General features: G+C 46.7%; 1 protein-coding gene across 4 annotated transcripts in view; it reads left to right on the top strand.

Annotated features, from left to right (window-relative positions):
- Window positions 1-1,484: 1,484 nt before the first annotated feature.
- ADCK1 (aarF domain containing kinase 1) overlaps window positions 1,485-18,175 on the top strand; it is an 81,593-nt gene continuing 64,902 nt past the window's right edge. Inside the window, exons 1-3 of one of the 4 annotated variants that reach the window (XM_069783766.1) lie at window positions 1,485-1,720; window positions 4,800-4,937; window positions 9,948-10,031. In XM_069783766.1, the coding sequence (XP_069639867.1) occupies window positions 1,625-1,720; window positions 4,800-4,937; window positions 9,948-10,031 (318 nt within the window). In that variant the 5' untranslated portion in view covers window positions 1,485-1,624. Of the gene's footprint in view, window positions 1,721-2,052; window positions 2,094-4,799; window positions 4,938-9,947; window positions 10,032-18,175 lie in introns of those variants that run through there. The other 3 variants (XM_069783765.1, XM_069783763.1, XM_069783764.1) reach the window with 3 other exon arrangements.

Here is an 18,175-nt window from a genome sequence, read left to right as displayed (position 1 = left end):
AAATATGAATGGAAATGCAGTGTGGTGATGCTTTCCTGGATTTGTTTCAGTATTTCCAGAATCCTGTTGGAAACAATAACTCTCAAAGAATTATTAAGATCTTTTTGGTCTCCTCCTGGTTTTGGTCTCTGGCATCCTTTTAAAGTATTAAGGATTAATTGTGGTAGCTGTGTCCTTAACTCTGTCCCAAATACTTCCAATTTTCCACTATGGGTTCCCAGATGTTACTGAATTTCAGGTTCTTATTATCAGAAAGATACTGACTGGAAACACCATTGAGTTTCCTTCTTTTCACAATGGGAGAAAAGTTCAATCAGAAATGCTAAGTTTCAAGTGGGTAACTATCAAGCTAGGTATTTGCTCCGGGGAATATGAATCTCTTACAATATTTATGACAATTCAGCAACATTTTTTCATTCTCTGCTTTGCTCTTTTATTGTAATCTTTATGGCAAGAAGACTTTGGTGAAGAGATTGGTTTTGCATTGAACCTTGAATACAATAAAATTTATTATCATTTTCATTTCTTACAGTAAGGAGCTAAAGGTTAGCTGCAGAGAAAGCTTTTTTTTTCATTCTGCAATTATTTTCCTTGTTGCCAACAGCTTTTTTATTCTTGGTGAACACAGTTGTTTTACTGAATCATTCTCTTGCATGGAGAACAGCAGTTTCTGAGATATTTATGATACACACCTCTTTGGCCTTTGGAATTATACCCGTAAATATAAGCTGATACTAGGCAGCCATGTGTGCATTTCACCGAATGGTAAAAGCTAAGTATAGCTGCATAGTTTACGCTATCAATTTACGCTGCTTGAGGATCTGACCACATGGTGAACAACACTGTATTGTGTTCAACAGGAGCAGGACAAGTGTTCAACTCTATTGCCAGAAGCCCTTTGGTGAGAGCACTCGCTCAGCACCAGGAGCAGACACGGCATTGCCAACCCACATGCTACGGCTGCGTAGGTGACTGTGCTCACACCTAATCCTGATGTGTTGCAATAGCCAGACTCGCAAAGTAAAATGTTCATGGTGCCCTGGTCAAACCCACACCCTTCGCTAAAGAGCAGTTCTGACTTCTAGTCAATAAAAGCATCAGTGCCCCTCCAGCACCTCTCACAGATGTAGAAAAGGAGTGCTCTGATATCCGAGTTTGGTATTTCTACTTTCTCTCGTGATTTCTGATATATATACATATATATGTATATACGCATACAGGTACCTTCTCCCTGCTGCAGGGCCTTCAGTGAGAAAACTTTGAAAACCAACTGAAATATCATAAAGGCTGAGATTTTGTTAAAGAGCGCAGAAGATGGCTTTTGTGGGCAGCCGTGCCGGGTCGGGAGCCCCACGGATGAAGCCGAGACTGCGTTACCCAGTTGTGCACCGAACTGGAGGCGCTGCCCGTGCGCCTCCTCTTCTGCAATTAGGAGGCGGGAGCAGCGCGCACCCCCGCAGCAGGGGCAGACGCGTGAGAGCAGCCCCGGGGCCGCCGGTGCGCAGCGCCCGCCCGGCTGTCCCCCCCGCCGCTCCCCGGTGGGCTCACCCAGGGGCCGCCCCTTGCAGTCCCGCCGCGCCCCCGCCGCTCCGAGCGGCCGCGGCCGGAGACTACACTTCCCAGCATGCCGCGCGGCGCAGAGCCGTACCATGTGCGCAGCGGAGGGGGGAGCCGGCGGCTGGGCGCGCGGGAGTTGAAGTGCCGCCGTGCCGGCGAGGCGGTAAGTGCCGGCTCCGTGCGCCGGCCGAGGGGGTCGACGCCGTGCCGCAGGCTGCGGAGGGTCCGGCGGGCAGGGACCCGGACCCTCGCTGGCCTCCCACCCCTCGCTGCGGCCTCGGGCGCCTCGGCCCCTCCGCGCCCCGGCTGGTGCCGGCGGGCAGCGGGGTCCGGGCCCAGGCGGCCGTTGCCCGCCGCAAGCGCAGGCCCCCGGGGGCGGAGGGCCGGCCACCGCAGGGCTCGGCGGGGCCGGGGTTGTTTCTGAAGGCGGGAGCGGCGGGGCGGGGGGGGCGCGGGCGGTGCTCCGGGAGGCACGGCAGGGCACGCCTGAAGGAGAAGCGAAAGCAGCCGGAGCCGGCCCCTCGCGTCCTTCACGGGTAGACCTCGGGCCGCGCTGCTGCGGGCGCGGGCTCGGGCGCGGGCTCGGGCGCGCGGATCGGCCTCGTTGGGGCTTTGCGGCCGCCCTGGGCGCGCTGTCCCCGCTGCCCGCGGGGGCGGTCAGGGCTCCCGGGGCCTGGGAGGGCGCGGTCTCCCGGGCCGCGCTGCCGCGCCGGGGCACAGGCCCGGGCAGGCGGCGGTGGTGGGCCTCGAGGGAGTCGCCTCCTGGGCTCCGGGAGCCCGGTAGCCGCCGTCCGTCCCGGCTCCCCCGAGTGGGAGTGGGAGAGGCACGGCGCCCGGCTGTAAGGAACGGGAACCTTCCGCCTGTGAAGTCGTGTGAAAGTCAAAGCAGCCGGCTCAGCTAGGCGGCGGAAGAGCTGGAGGCGGCCCGTCAACGCGGGCCTTTATAACGAGAGGCGGTGACATCCTGAGGCTATTTCACAGCTGACAGGGTCTTTAAGATCCCCCTAGGGGTGTCGTAATGGCTCATTTACATGGAAAAGGCTCCTCGACACCTTATGCAAAACTTTGAAATACAATTGATTTCTGACAATTCCATTTCTGTACCTTATATTGGAGGGGGTTTATTTCTTCCCTTTTTATTGGTACAACACATTAAGCATGAAAGCAGGAACTTTGTTGCTGAAGAGCTCAGCTGCTCTGCCTGTTTATTTGCTACCTAAAGTTCCCATCTTCTGCTCGTGACGTACAGCTGGCGGGTATGGCAATAGATGTGATGTCACGAACTGCAGATTATACCTTCAGGTAGGAATAAGATGCAAGAACAGATGGACTTGCATCCTGCTTTCACGCAAATGTTCTTTTAGTAATAAAGAAAGTAAAGGAAAAAATAATGAAAGAGAGGGGCATATTTTCTGTGTTGAAAAAATGTCACTGTTTGCACCTTTCGCTTTCCAATAAATGAAATTTTACAAAAACGTACAAGGAGCAGAAATGGTTTAATTAAAACATGTTGCAGAAAATGTCTTTTGAAGGTGATGGAGGATACAGGAGATTTCTGTGCAAAAGAGATCAGCCCTCCAGGAAGGAGCCCCTAAATTTGTAGATTTTCTGTGAGGCAGGGGGAGGAGGGCAGCTTTCTTGGGGGGAAGCACGTGTTCATTTGGCTGCAGTCAAGGGGCCAGGTTTATTTTGTCTTGAGTTTGATTGTAGGTTTGGAGGAGTCCTGATCAGCCAGCTACCCCTTCCAACAGGAGAAAGAGCTGGGGTGTTGCAGGCAGCTCTGACAGGTGCTGACAGAATGTGTCTTGGCTTTTCTGCCTCAAAGTTACCTAGGACTTGTAAGGAAATGAAAGGAAATAATAAAGTTTAGCTAAGGTTCATGTACAGAGGTCTCTTGTGTTATGTTAGTCTATTTCACTGATTGTGTTCTTGTGAACTGTTTTTGAAAGGCTTGACCTGTGTCACTGCACGTGTTTTTTGGTTATAAGGCTTCCGAGAGAAAAGGCACACACCAGACTGACCCTGATAAAGGCTCACAGCAAGAAGTAGGAAAGTTTCTTGATCAAGTCTAAGAGTGGCAGGATTAGTGGACTCCATCTTGATGGGGTAAAAGCCCACACTCTGTCAGGAGTGCTCTTGAGAGCTTGCAGAGTAGGTAAACCATGCCTCTTGATTCGTAGTGTAAGCAGAAAGAATGGTCAACCATATTTTCTATCTAATACCAGCCAAAGGGAAAGGAAAGAAAAATACACCTAATTTGTGATTTTTTTTTTCAGGTCTGAATCCTCTAAAGTGACATAAAGAATCATAATACATATATCATGTAATGAATTACATGTTTACACTACTTTATATACTGTAAGCAATGAATACAGTGCTCCAAAGTGCTTAGTGTGGGAGATGCGTTTGTTCCCCACCATTGTCTCCCAGACAAAAAGTGAGTGAGAAGTGTCTCACCCTAGGCCTGTGCTGGGCCTGTGACAGAGCCAGGATTAGGCTGTTGATTTCTGCAGATGTCCGTTCTGCCAGTGCAGTCCCTGCCTGGCACTTGAGTGGGGTAGTGATGATGAGAAAACAGATTTCGCTTGGTCACTCTGATCAGGTCTCCCATCCCCTGCGTTGTATGCAGCTGTCTGCCACTGGCTGCTGGAATTGCATGCGACCTCCAGGGATGCATTGCCTCTTGCCCTACCACTCATCAGCAGTGAGGCACTTTCGCAACTAGTCTGGCAGAGTTTCCAGCAAGTTTTGGGTGTTCTTGATGTTGCAAGAGCTCTTTTTAAACCTTGCTTTTTTATATCTTCTATTATCCCCTTGCAATCTGCCTGTGCTGTGGTATCTTCAAAACATTTGCATTGAAGAGGCAGCCTATTGCTGTGATCAGAATTGAGTTTTGGTGAGCTTGTACTCCCTTCTCTCTGTCCACCTGTTGTTTCTCCTTGTAAAGCCTTTGGGACCATGAACAAATGTTTTGTTGTGGGTGCACAAGGTCTAGCAGTGAGGTACTTCTGGGTTTGTGGCCCATAGACACTGTTGAGTTAGGAATAGCTATGGAGTCAGAGCAGAACAGCTTACGTTTGGTCGCTGCATGATTGCTTGAGCTCTTGGCTGGGGGCAGTGCTAGCAATGCATTATTAGCAAAGGAGCAATTAAAACCTGTTTTGTCACGTCCCTTGGGGCTGTAGGCATCTGATCACTGCATCCTTCTCAGATGTTACAGTTGCTGTTTTGTGTCTCGGCAGGGTTCATCAGTCATGGCACGAAGGGCCTTGAAACTTGTCTCGTTGGCAGCAGCTGCTTCTGGCATCTATCTGTATGGAAACAAGTTTCTGGATCCCAATGATTTTGGAGTTGTTCGTGTGGGCCGAGCCATTGCCACAGTAAGTTTCACCCTAGTAACGCGCAGGAGGATTCCTAGTTGGGTAAGGGAATTGGAGTTCACAAGAACTTGGGATTTCCTGCATTCCCTCTCTGCGTTTCCAGTTGGCACCTGGCTCCGAGAGTCAGAAGGTCAATAGGGAGCTCTTCAAGTTGTTGACACAGTGGGGAGAAAAGGGGTGAAGGCATATGAAGAATAGAGCTGTCGTTGCACGTTTTGGAAAGAAACAAAGAGATACTGAGCTGCAGAGAACTGTCTCTGTTTCCCCAAATAGGGTGGGACCTTCAGAGCAAGGGCTGACTTTGGGCCCATGTCTTCATCAGCCACCCTTCCAGGTCAGTCACCTAGGTACAGTGTCCTGCTGCCTTTAACAGTGACCTAGTTAGTAGGTAACAGTTCAATGGTTCAAACCATCTTGTCTGCATATGCCATTTTTTACATTGGAACCTTTTGTTTTAAGGATCGTGGTTGTTGTATTGATATGCTACAGTAGCCATTGCCCTGTGACCCTTAGTATGAGAGATTTGGGGAGAGGAGGGCAGGTGTTTTGAGGATCATTCTCAAAGCAAGGGTGAAGTGAGGATGGGAGATGATGTACTTCTGAGATTGGATTCCAGATTTGTAAAATAAACACTACATCTGCCTAGCATCACCGCTATTTCACCCTTGTGTTGATCACCACTCCAGAAAACCTGAGAATGCAGACTGCTAGCCAAACAGTTTGCTGCCTTCTCCTTGAGGATATTCACTGATGAATCCATGAGCAGCCAGGAACAGATCTGATGATCCAGAGCAGAGACTCTGGAGGGGGTATCAGTCTCCCTGTACCTCACTTGCATTACACATGTGTCACTTCAGGCCACGATCTCCATCATTTACAGACCCCCAGTAGTAAGTAGCTCTCTGTCTGCATATTCTATGACTTTTAAGCACTTCATTAATGAGTTTTACAGGGAGTCAGCTCCTGAGGGCAGGTGCAATAAGAAACAAGCTCTCTGGGTTGGCTCAGATGCCATGCCGTTTATATGTGCAAGCTGCATCATGAAATATTGTGAAAAGTGAGTGTTTATTTTGAAAGAGTGAGGGCAGAAGTACAAACTGTAATCTTTCCTTCTTACCTAGTAAGTGCTAAGCTTCGTGCTCTGTCCCTGACCATAAGGCAGTGCTGCCTGGTGGCAGGGAGTAGCTCTCTCCCTTTTACTGCACAGGAAACTGAGGCACAGAGGGGGAACACAGCTTAATGTGCCTGGAGGGGATTCTGCTATTCAGACTGTTTGGGGTCTCCAGTCTGCCCTTGAGTTCTGCCTGCTTGACCAGTGTTTCTCAGTCTTTCTTGAAGCCAGAGTTTTTGTGGCTATCTTCTGTTTAAGACAAAAATAAGTGAGAAGTGTGCAGTGATGAAGCTGTGCAGTTGGTCTGTGTTTTGAGTGATGGTGAGAGATTACTTTCCTGATGAATAGGAAGTAGGGAAAAGGAGGGTTTTTTTGCTTTAGATGCTGGTGAATCTAAAGACGTGCTTGACTTTCACGTCCTCTGCCTTCAGGGAAGTCACAAGTCATGGGCACTTCACTGGCCCTGCTCTTAAATGCGTTAGAGGGTTCTGCACCCATAGCTGCAAGCAGTGACCCCCTGTTCTGGTTTTGGCTGGAATAAAGTTAATTTTCTTCCTAGTAGCTGGTATTGTGCTGTGTTTTGGATTTAGGATGAGAGTAATGTTGATAACGTAACTGATGTTTTAGTTGTTGCTAAGCAGTATTTATACTAAGTCAAGGACTTTTCAGCTTTTCATACTGCCCTGCCAGCAAAGGCTAGGAGTGCACACGTAACTGGGAGGGGACACAGCAAGGACAGCTGACCCAAATGTTCCAAAGGGGTATTCCATACCATATGACATCATACCCAGTATGTAAACTGGGAAGTTGGCTGGGGAACACCCAGCTTGGGGATTGGCTGGGCATTGGTCACCGGGTGGTGAGCAATTGTATTGTGCATCACTTGTTTTGTATATTCTATTATTATTATTTTATTATTAGTAGTATTGTTATTATTTTCCCTTCCTTTTCTGTCCTATTAAACTGTCTTTATCTGAACCCATGAGGTTTTTTTTTTTTGATTGTCTCCCCCATCCTACTGTGTGGGGTGGGGAGTGAGTGAGTGGCTGTGTGGTGCTTTGTTGCCGGCTGGGGTTAAACCACGACACCTTCAAAAACAAGCTACCAATGCTCAGTCTTCTTTAGGTTATGGCAGCATGTGTTTGCATCTGTGTGTCTGTATACTTTTCAAACACGAATTTTCTGTCTCTTTTGAATTCTGTGTTCCCTCTAATATACAGGACTGCATATGGTTAGGTTGCTTCCGAGAGATTCTTTAGTCCTGCTGCACCAGTGACCTCTGCCTTCCCAGCTTGGGGTCTGCTCCTTGTTGGAAAGTCAGAGGTCAGCTCTCATCTGAGCACTGGCAGCCCAAACTGCTCTCATTCCTTAGCTATGGACCGGGTGAAGCCAACAGAGCAATTAGACATGTTCCTTTCTAAGACGCTCAGCTTCTCAGGCTTGCTCTTTTTGTAAATGAAAGCTGAAACTCTGTAGCAAACAAGTGACTTTCGATATTGGTTGCATCTGCATGGACCCAAAGCATCTGTCCTTCAATCTAGCCCTGCCCAGGCTTCTTAACCTGGCTGCTTGATTCAATTATTGGACAATAGCCAGGCAAAAGCAGGTTGTAATTAAGAGGCTGTAATTCTTAAGAACTAAGTTCAGCAGCAGCAGACACAAAACTTTAAGACAAGTTGTGGTGTGGCAAACAAAACAAAACAAAAGCCTGGCGAAAAGAACACACGGAGGCCAAGAAACCTGACCTAGAACTACAGGACTCTGGAACGATTTGAGTCTGCTTGTATTTTAAGCGTACTGGTTCAGTAGTCCTTTGCACACTCTCCTAAGAAACTTGTTGAAGCGCATGAGCAGAAAATTTCTTCTTGCACCTCAGTTTAGGGAACTCACTCTTGCTTACCTGTGGGTAGACAACTATTCAGAGGGAACATTGTGCCATGACTTGGTAACATCTGAGGATAGTTTTAGGAGTGGTGGAAGAGTGCGAGGTATTGAGAAGTCATTGATACAAAGTAGAAGCCCAAGTCTTTGGGACATTTAACACTGGACTGGATACAAGATCAGTTAAAGAAGTAATCTGGCATTTGTAAGTGGAGGGACTGGTTGATCTTGTAGGTCTTTTTATGTCTCTCAGATTCAGTCTCACACTGTAACATGGATGACAGCACTAGTCTTGGATGAGAACGAAGCCAGTGGCGTGGCCAGCAACACATTTCAGACAGTTTCTATGTTCTGGTAAAATTAGAAACCTGGCAGAGTGGTTGTGCATTTGCTATATTTCTTTGAGGGTATCCCAGTTGTTTTGGGTATGTGGAAGGAACGTTCTGTGCAGTAGCTGGAATACATCTCAGACACTAGCAGGGATTTGGCAATGTCAGAGTTGCCTATCAGGATCATCATAATACTAATTTAGTGTTTAAGATTACGATGTAATTAGCAACCACTTAATTAATTCCCTCTTCCTCTGTAATACAGGCCAATCTGTTAGCTGCTTCTTTTCAAGTTGGAGGTGATAATTACCCTCGTGGACCAGAGATAAAATAAGAACCAACTCAAGCCTTCATGCAAGGCTGATTTGAACCTCCCTCCACTTCAAAGTTGTTCTTTGAGGTTGTGAAGATGCTTTGAACAATTTTTCTTCTGAATGGGTCTCTGTGTAGCTGTGTAGCTCCTGAGTTCACCAGGGGCAAGAAAGCCTGAAAAGCCAGAAAAAAAATTTGCTGTGCTGTTTCCAGTTCGGAAAACAGGAAACGTGAGAAACCTAACCTCCACAAGGAAGGAGTGTGTCTGTTTGTAACCGATTCCCAGCTTGGTCCCCTCTTGGATGCATCTCTGAGCTTTTGACTGTTTCTGTATTGTCAGTTCCAGTGACTTTGTCTCAAACCAGATTTGATCCCCTTGCCTCCCTGGCTTTCACAACTGTGCTTTATGCCCTTCCTAGGCATGTTTGCAGTGAAAAGTGGGGCTAGTATCCTGTCCCAGAATGGGATGCTACCCCTTCAGTAGGGAGATTTTAGGAAATCTGACTTTAGATCTGAGTTAGCAAATGGTTCTTTATGGCAATGATCTTGAAGTTCAAATGGCAGGTTAGTGGACAGGCTCATCTAGATGTACATTCCCTTCTGTCCCTCCCAGTAAACTTAATAAACATGACCTGTATGTTTCTGTTCCATTTGCTGGTGTTCTGACTGTGGAAAGAGAGGAACTTTAGTCATAGGATAAAATTGTGAAATACCCTAGATCCATTTTCAGAAATCATTAAGGCACTTAGGAATCTAATTCCATTGTCTGTGGCTACGTCTAGCTAAAAAGCTTTAGCTGGATCCCCATATTGTTATTTTGTAATTGGGTGTCTGACCCTTTGTACCTCTAGTCCTTTGTGCAGTTGAATATCATCAAAAGTACTGCTGCTTGTGCTAATCGGTGAGCTTGTCTTCAGTCACTCTGCTCCCTGCTGAGCCACCTCCCCAGACTGAGCTCAGCATGCACCAGTGTGGTGGTGTGAAGATGAAGTGTGGAATATCTGATGGGGCACAAACAGGGTCTGCATGGCCTCTATTACTAGCAGCAGACCTTATTGTGGAAGCCCCAGATGGTTGAGAATGGGAGTCTGCTGTGCGAGGTGCTGTACAGAGATTATGAAAATGCTTTGAGTTTCTCAAATAGAAGACAGTATAGGAGTGCCAAGTGTTGCTTATTTTTAATAGTTACATGTCAATGAGGTCCCTGTCCTGCTTTCTATAAAAGTTCATTGAAATTGAAATATTTTAATTTAATTTCTTATGACTCTGTTACCATAAACTTCACTGTGGAGCCTAAACTGCATGCATTCTCCTTAACAAAGTTTTGTTGGTTTGATAACTGTAGAGCTTGCTCAACATTTCTGGTTTCATTTGCAGACAGCAGTTATCACCTATGACTACCTGACCTCTCTTCGGAGCGTCCCATACGGATCAGAGGAGTATGATTTCCTCAAATCACAGGTGGGTGATAGCACTAGATTGTGTTCCTCGGAAACTGCAAGGCACAGGAGTGTTGCCAAAGCCATTACTGTATATCAAACCATCAATCTGTCAGCTTAATAATTCAATATGCCTTCTACCAAATTGTTAACAGCAAACTGTGCTGCATATTAGATAAGATTCTTGCAGGACCTGCATTGCCCAGTGGAGAACGTCCCTTGTCAAGAGTAGCCACATGCAACCAGTGCTCACTTATGTCCATTAGAGATTCAAGTACTCGGTGTATGGGGTAAGATGCATTTGGGCTCTGTCACCGGTTCTCTGCTGCCCAGACTGGTTGTGTGGAGGTCAGCTGCTGAGAGGGGCCTGGCAGTAGTTTCTTATCCTGCTTATTGGATAAGAAGGCTCAGGGATTTAAGTAAAAAGAGTAATTTGGAGGGGAAATAATAGGGATGAATCAGGCTTGCAGATCTCTGAAGAAATAAGAATTGGGCAAAGAAATGTACATCTTATTGCAAAACACATTGTTATGTTTTGATATCAGTAATTAATGTGAATAGAAAAAGGATTTCTAGTGAGAAGGAAGATAAGTACCGCTATTGCTCCTCTCAGTCTTGTGCTGCACCTTTCATTCCAACCTACAGCCCTACAAAACCTTGAGCTGTGAGTGACACTGGGTTTTAGTTGAGTGCACATGTTGTGTGTGTAGCTAGGGTCTCTCTGCTGTTCCAGCTCAAGGCCTCTTTGGAGTGAGAAATATGGCTTATGCCAAATTAGGCCAGTCTGCATAGTGTGTTTGAAGTAAGGTCTTTAACCACATTTTTCTTCTTAGTGCATGTAGGATTCAGTCCACTGGTGTGGTTGTAATGCATGCGGTGGTGCTCTCCAGGGTGTTTCAGACTGGAGGGACTCTAAAGCTGGAAACAGTGGTGGGCCAGGTAGAAATCAGTGGCACTGGACTCCAGCATGCTTTAGTATTCCTCTGGCAGAAAATCCACATAATCGGTGTGGTCTTAGAGTATTTGGGATAGTCTGCAGAGTGGCTTCCTTGGACTTGTTCTCATCCTCTCCTGTCTAAAGATGCTAAGCTGTTCTGCTGTAGCTCCCCATCACAGGTGAGTGGCATTGATGCCCTGGCATAAACTGGAGATAGAGGTGTTGGAGTCTGGAGCTTCACTTTCCATCTGCCCGTGTCTCTGTCACATGCCTTTGAAACCTGTTTTGCAGAAGAGCTGCTTGTAGCTTTCTTGAGCGACACCAAAGTTATGAAGTTATCAGTGCTGTGGACAGCTTGTCACGTGACAGCAGTTCGCAGCAGTCCTTGCAAATTCCTGACCTTTTGCCACGTCACTCCATGGCTTCATTAACCTCTGTCATGCAGGTTTTGATGGTTTGTCAATTGATGCCCCAGGCAGCCAGAAAGGGCCCTGTTTGCCGGCACTGCACAGAGCTGGCCTCTCCCTGCTTGGCAGCCAAAACTAGCCAAGTCAGCCTCTGTGCGTGGCAGAGCCAGTGGCAAGCACAGCATGTCAGGGTGACACAAGAGCACTCTGTGGCATGGGTAGCACTAGCTTGTGGCTGCAGGAAGGGGAATGAGCTGGGAGATAGGAGGAGGTAGGCACAGGCATAGCATGAGTTAGTAAAACTCGTTGGCCTGTGGAGGTCTGTCCTGCTGTTGGCAGGTGTTATGGAGGGCCACCACTGAGCCTGACAGTGACAGCACTTGTGGGTTCCTCAGCAACATCCCTGTAGAGCTTGTGCTAGCAAAGCATCAGTTTGGCATGGGAGAATTTTTTGGGCGTGGGCAATTGCATGCCAAACCCTTTATGTCAGAGCAGTTCTAAGTGGATGGCAACTAAGTCTTTACCATCTTGCAGGTCTTTTAACACTGTGGGAGCTGATTTTGTTGGTCTCGGACTAGCTCAGAATGACTTGTAAGAAGTTGCCCCATTGGAGTTGGTACTAAAGATTAGTCACTGGATGGGGCCAAGAGGATGGAAATGCCCCTCCCAAATAAGTGTTGTGTGTGAAGGATACTTACCCAGATGTTGCTTCTACTAGCCTCTGTCCTGGATAGCTCTCTGGTGCTTTCAGCCATTTGTTGTACTCTATTTGCTTTCTGTCTTTCCAGTGAGGCCAGCTTAACCTCCTCTTCATATGCTGAGAGTTTGGGATTTTCTTTTAAGCATGTGTATGAACTGGTTACTGATTTCTTCACTTTTCGTGCTGTGCCTAGGAGAGAGATTCTGTGAGGCAGGGATTTGGTGACCCTGGGACTGTGGGTAGTGCCAGCAGGTCTGGGTGCAGCTTCTGTGCCTCTGTCTCCGGTGAGGGGGTATAGCTGCATGTGTGTCTAGGATGGGCTTGCAATTGGGAGTGGAAAAACACTTTTTCTGTGTATCTTCCCCCTGGTACTCAGCTTACTGGTAGGTGCTAATAATGCCTAACTTGCTCTCCATGGACTCCCAGTTAGCCATTAAACTGGAGCCTCTAAATTACCCATGGCCTCAGATGAGAGATGGGAAGCCTCAGTGGCAGCACCAGTCCCTGAGTCCATTGGGGCCAAAGAGGGACATAGTCATTAGGAAACAATTAAATGCAAAGCAGATTAAGAAGGAAATGGGTTCCTCAGGGGCTTTTAGCCAGGTTCCTGGCTAATTCCAAGGAATTCTCTTCAATCTTACTCTATTTTTCTGTCCCTCGTGGACCACTTTTGATGCTAATGCTCTCAGCCCCTCAGTTCTCAGCACCTTTTTATGGCCAGCAGATTGGGGGTGTTTTACTACTTTCCATGAGGCAGGAGGCAGTATCTGGGAATTCAGTGTGTGTCCCTGGGGTTGGTTTGCCTCTCTCTGGTTCTCCCATCAGCCAGGAGATATGAGCATCCACCTTCCTGATGGCACTCACAGCCCTTCCTCAGCAACAGCCAAGAACAAAAAATGTCTTATCTTTTCCATTCCTGCCCCTGCCTGTAGCAGGGATAAACCTCCTTAAGTGGTCAGGCTTTATGTCCATCCCAGTGGTTGCTTCATCTCGCCATTGGTGGCTGGACCACATAGGTAACTTGATCTTTCTCCTGAGTTACGGATGCTTTCCTGGGGTGTCTGCCGTTTTCCTGCATATGATGATAATGCCAGTATACTGATCTCAAGGCCAGTGGTAGCCATGGTTAGCCCCAAGACATCAGATGTCTGCAGGTCTAGTCTCAGGAGCATTAGGGGAGATATGAGCTTTCTTCACTTCATGTCTGTTTCATTATATGATTCTGGCCATCTTTGCACATGTAAGCTTGGGCATTTCTTTCCATTTCTACCTCTGCTTGTACTGAGTCAGAGGAGGAAGGAGGGCAGCCTGCTCAGTGCCATTTCCTTACCTATTGCTTTCTCAGCAAACCATTTTATTCTGTAGAGGGCTGTGTTTCTCTGACATTCTTCTGCCTCCTTGAATGTTTGTCTCCTCAGTCTCAAGTCAGCCTACCCTGTGACATTTCCAGTGTGCCTCTCATTGTAGTACCTGGATGTCTTCGTTGACACTTCGTATATTGCTGGCATTAATTTCTCTTGATCCTACTGTCAGTCAGGAGGTATCTCACAACATGCAGTTTGTTTAAGGGCTGGCATCAACGGGATTCTGAGTTGTTGTCAGTGAAGTAAGAGGATTGCAATGGGTTGGTCATCTTGCAGATTTCAGCAGAAGTGTCCACAGTTGAAAATCTTTGGCAGGGCATTTTTGTGTTGTGTTCCTCTGTAAGACAAAAGGTTACTGCTGTGAACGTGGATACAGGTATTTTTTTTAATGGAGAGGACGTAGCAAGGAGAGAAAGGATCTGTAGTCAAGGTGTTTTGGAAGACGGTGGGAATCCATTCCTGAACTAACTTTGTTGGGTATAGAATTGCTTTGTCAGGGAAAAGCCATTTGGGGAGGTTAATTAACTTTCCTCCTTTTGAGAGCAGAATGAGGATGTTCTCCTTATTCAGACTCCTGGTTATTGGGCTGTCAGTATCTACGCAAATATTTGGAAGGTGTAACCTTGTGCCATCATTATACAGAATAGGATTCCTTGCTCCTTGGAGGCTGTTCCTGGCGTTTGTTGTGTTTGCTTCTCACAGTGGGGTGAGTGTTTTCAAAATGAGCTGAGTCTCCCAGTGAAGTTGTCCAATGAAAGGATCCTGGAAGGAAAATGAGTGGGTGTATGCGTGTGTGTGTGTTTTCCAAAAAACCCCTACAGTTTCTGGATAGTTCAGGCCAATAAAATAGCCTGTGTCTTTGGACTTCCTTCATGATTCAGTAACACTGTGTGCCTTAAATAATAGGAAGTGATGTCCTAAAATAGTTTCTTCATGATGGAGGTGGACTGCATCTGCAGAGCAAAATCCCCAGGAGCTCTCCATGGCATTCCTTCAAAAAGGCAATTGTGAATGGGGTCTGGGGGCTGTTCTACACCACAGCCAGTGCATGCGGTGGTGGCTTTCTTTGCTTGTGCTTCAACCTGTGGTGAACTGGGGTGAGAAGAAGCAAATGAACTTCCCTATGACACATGGAATAACCATTAGGTGGCAGTGACTTTCTGTCACCAAACTAAATGGGAACCAGTAATAGAAAGGTGAAGAGCTTCATGGCCCATCCACAGTCCCTGAGCTGATCGTGTTTGGTTGCCCTATTATGTGCTCCCCAGGATATCTCAATCTAAACAGCATGGTCAACGCTAATGCAGTCTAAAAAAAGCTACTAGCAGGGCCAGCTGTTGGCTTGATGACTCTACATTTGAGCACTGCTGTCTAGCAAACTTCCTGCCAACACATAAAGCATGAAAGCTTTGCACTGAAAACACATAACAAGCTGTAAAATAAATCTTATAAGACACTTCCTTTTCCTCCTTCTGCTTTCTAGAGTGGTGTCAGCTGAACATTATGGCCACAGCATCTCTAGGTTTTAATCTGTAGCATTAAGAAGGTCCTTTTTTTCTGGGATGTGTGCCTATGAAACAAGATGTTCTTCAGTCCTCTGCAGTGATTTATTCAGAGAAATGGGCCATCTCACTGTGACATTTTTGCAGGAGGAAGAAGGAGAGAAGTGAGAGGAAAGAGGCAGTGCCCCATTTATTGCACTTTTTTTCCTGGCTGTGCACCCTAGTCCCTGAAGTGCTTCACTCCAGGAGCATGAGTGTGAGGTGTCAGGCACACTGCTTGCCTAAGTGGGCCTGCATCTTTCTTACACCTCCCCAGCAGGAGTGAAACTGTGTGCCTTGGGAGCATTTAGCCATCTCTCCTCCAGGTGGGGCTATCCCTTTTCATTTGAATCCCTGAAGACCTCATTACTTTGCTTCCTTAGAGCTGCTGAAGAGGTACATAATAGCCAGAGGAATATCTGAAGAACATCTCAACTAGTACAGTGAGGAAACCATTAGGAAGCCCTTGAAGGATGTAGGGTGTAAGGACCCTGCACTATGAGAAGCACTATAAAAAGACCAAGTGGAAAGTGAAGAAATAATCTTGTTTTATTTAGTGTTTGGACTATGCCTTGAGTCCCAATGTGAAATGACCACTCAGCAGTGCAAAGTCAAGAGATACGGCAAGAGATGGTGTCTTCTCTGAAGAGCTCATGGTTGAGATTTATTTATTTGCCTAGATTTTCACCCTAGATGTGAATGGTGCAAATAAATATGAACATAGGATTTCTCAGAGGGTTGAAGGTCTGTGTAAAGAGAGAAGGAAACAAAAAGCAGGAATTGCTTAGGATGCCACTGTAAGTAACTCAAGGCTGAAACCATTGACTTTGGATCAGGCCCTAATTAGGGATGTTTTCTTAATGAAGGACTGTGTAGCCTTGAACTACTGGCCAGTTTATATGACTTGGTTGTTGGAGGCCACCTGTAAAATCAGTAGAGCTGACAGATAGCCAGTGCTTTACCTATTTTAAGAATAGGAATACAGCTGGCTTGAGAATTGAAATAATTGCATCTGAAACTAGGAAAAAAAGATACCTAAAAGATGCATTTGGGGATGGAGACACATCAGTACTTGCAATGGCAAACTGGGCTTCTCAAATGTCATTTTGTTTGTCCTTTGAGTCCTTAACAAGACCCATATTCTGGATTCTGTTCCTAGGTTACTGTAGTCAGCTTGCAATGAAACGCCAGCTTGAAGGATCCCAAATTAGGAGTACAGAGGTGCAAAAACAGGAGTGAAAAGACTAGTGTGGTCTGCAGAGGATATTTCACGTATCAGGCCAGGCTGGAATTTCAGAGAAGGACTGAATACTGTAGATTTGCTCTGCTAAACCAGTGACCTTATCACATTCTCCCCAAAGTGTATCTGATAAAAGACTGTGCTGGAGGGTAGCACACAATTATCTTACCTGTCAAGCTAGTGTCTTCATTTAGTCTGTTAAGTCAGTGTTGAGGGAATTGCTGTGGTGGGTGGTGTCTTGCAAACACTTCTCTGGACTTCTTGGCAACGTTGAAGGCATCTTAGTGGGTTCCAGGCAAACGCTTTTACCTATGTGGGGGCCACCCTGTTTGCGTACTTGAGGGAAAGGTGTCTCTGACAGGAACTCTGCTGTCTTCATCTGGTGCCCCAGGCAGGACCAGGCAGGACTCTACCAGTCTGAGGAAGCCCTGGGGACTAAGAAAAAAGGAAGTTATGTTTTGCTTGAGTTGGAGCAGTTGCTGATTTAGTCTAGGAACAAAACAAAATATAAAGTTCGGTGCCAGGTTTGGAAGCTACCCCTTACTTTATTTACTTTATTTACTAGATCAGCTGCCCTGCCTAGAAATCTGCTGATGTGAGCACATGTTTGCATTTTTGTACATCTGGACAAGCACATCTGTCTGCCTGTAGACATGTGCCTGTGTGTTCAGGCATGAGTGCTCCTGTTGAAGTAGCCACTTCTGAGACAGAGACAAAAGTTCAAAGATGGCTTTGAAGCAGTGAATCCAAGATGGTAATCACATTCAGTGCTAGCCTAGTTAAGCCTACTTTTGGTCCCATAGAACTGGTTTGGGGTTTCTTTTTTGTTTTCTTGTCTCTTTTTTGACTTTAGAGTCCTGTCTCAGTGGCTGCAAATCCTGCTGATGGTGCACCGTTCAGAGCAGCTTGCTGTTCCTTCCTCTGCAGCAGCATCATCTTGGCAGGTCTGACACCAGTAACAACTTGTTTTTGTCAGTGTACTGAGCTGATGTGACTTGGAAGGGGCCCACAGGGAGCAGATAAACATAGTGACAAGGGTCATCTTTATACAGCTTCCACTCTGTTCCTAGCTCCGCTTTAACAATGAATCTGCATGTGAGCCTGCACGTATACACACATGCACAGTGCTTTATGAAATGCCTCCTGCCAAGCCTGGATCCGTTTACTGTCTGGCCAGTTTTGCTGAATTTAGAGGTAAATTCACTGAAAAGGTCACTACCAGAATTGCTTTTCAAAAAACACCAGCTCCTAAAATGTCTTTACTGCCTCTGCAATCTCTGTTTGAAAATGTATTCATTTTGAGTTGCCTGTGAACTCTGTAACTGTGCAGCCTGTTTGTTATTGTAGGGTTGCTCTGAACACAAGCTGTTTTTTATAGGATTGCTGAAGGGCAGCAGGCTTTGCACTCCCATTTGTTTATCATAGGACTATTGTGTGAAGAGAAGTAGGGAAGATACACTTTCCCCCCTTGGGCCCTTTCCTTTGCGTTCACAGTCACGCAGCACAGCTGGGCATTTCCAGAGCACAGCAGGAGCTGTTTCATCTCTGCAGTGCCCTGGTATTGCCTGTTCTGTCTCTCTTCTTCCTCTCCAGGACAGCTTCCCTGCTTCTATTTCTTGCAGTAAGCTGAGGTTTTGCTATGGCAGTCTGAATTGGGAGTTATTCACTGCCAATATATGGAGTGGTGATCCTTGACTAGGAACATTGTTATAATGAAATGATGGCTCCTGAGCAACGGGGAGTGAGAAACAGCAAGGCTGTTAGCTGGAGCTGTGCTTTCCTCACTCTGAGCTGGTGCTTGTACTGGGCTATGTGCTTGAAGTCAAGAGGTGTTTGCAACCTGATGCATGTGACAGGCTCCCAAGAGCTATACCAGCTCCTGCCTCCCTGACCAGCAGGGTTAGATCCACTACAACTTTCCTTGACCTCCACTGGCTCCAAAGGCCACAGGCTAGGGACTGAGTCTGTACCAGTAGT

The sequence above is a fragment of the Haliaeetus albicilla genome, chromosome 5, assembly GCF_947461875.1.
Source record: "Haliaeetus albicilla chromosome 5, bHalAlb1.1, whole genome shotgun sequence".
Classification (NCBI taxonomy): domain Eukaryota; kingdom Metazoa; phylum Chordata; class Aves; order Accipitriformes; family Accipitridae; genus Haliaeetus; species Haliaeetus albicilla.
Note: the sequence above shows the minus strand (reverse complement) of the source record. Positions and strands in the feature narration are given on the sequence as shown.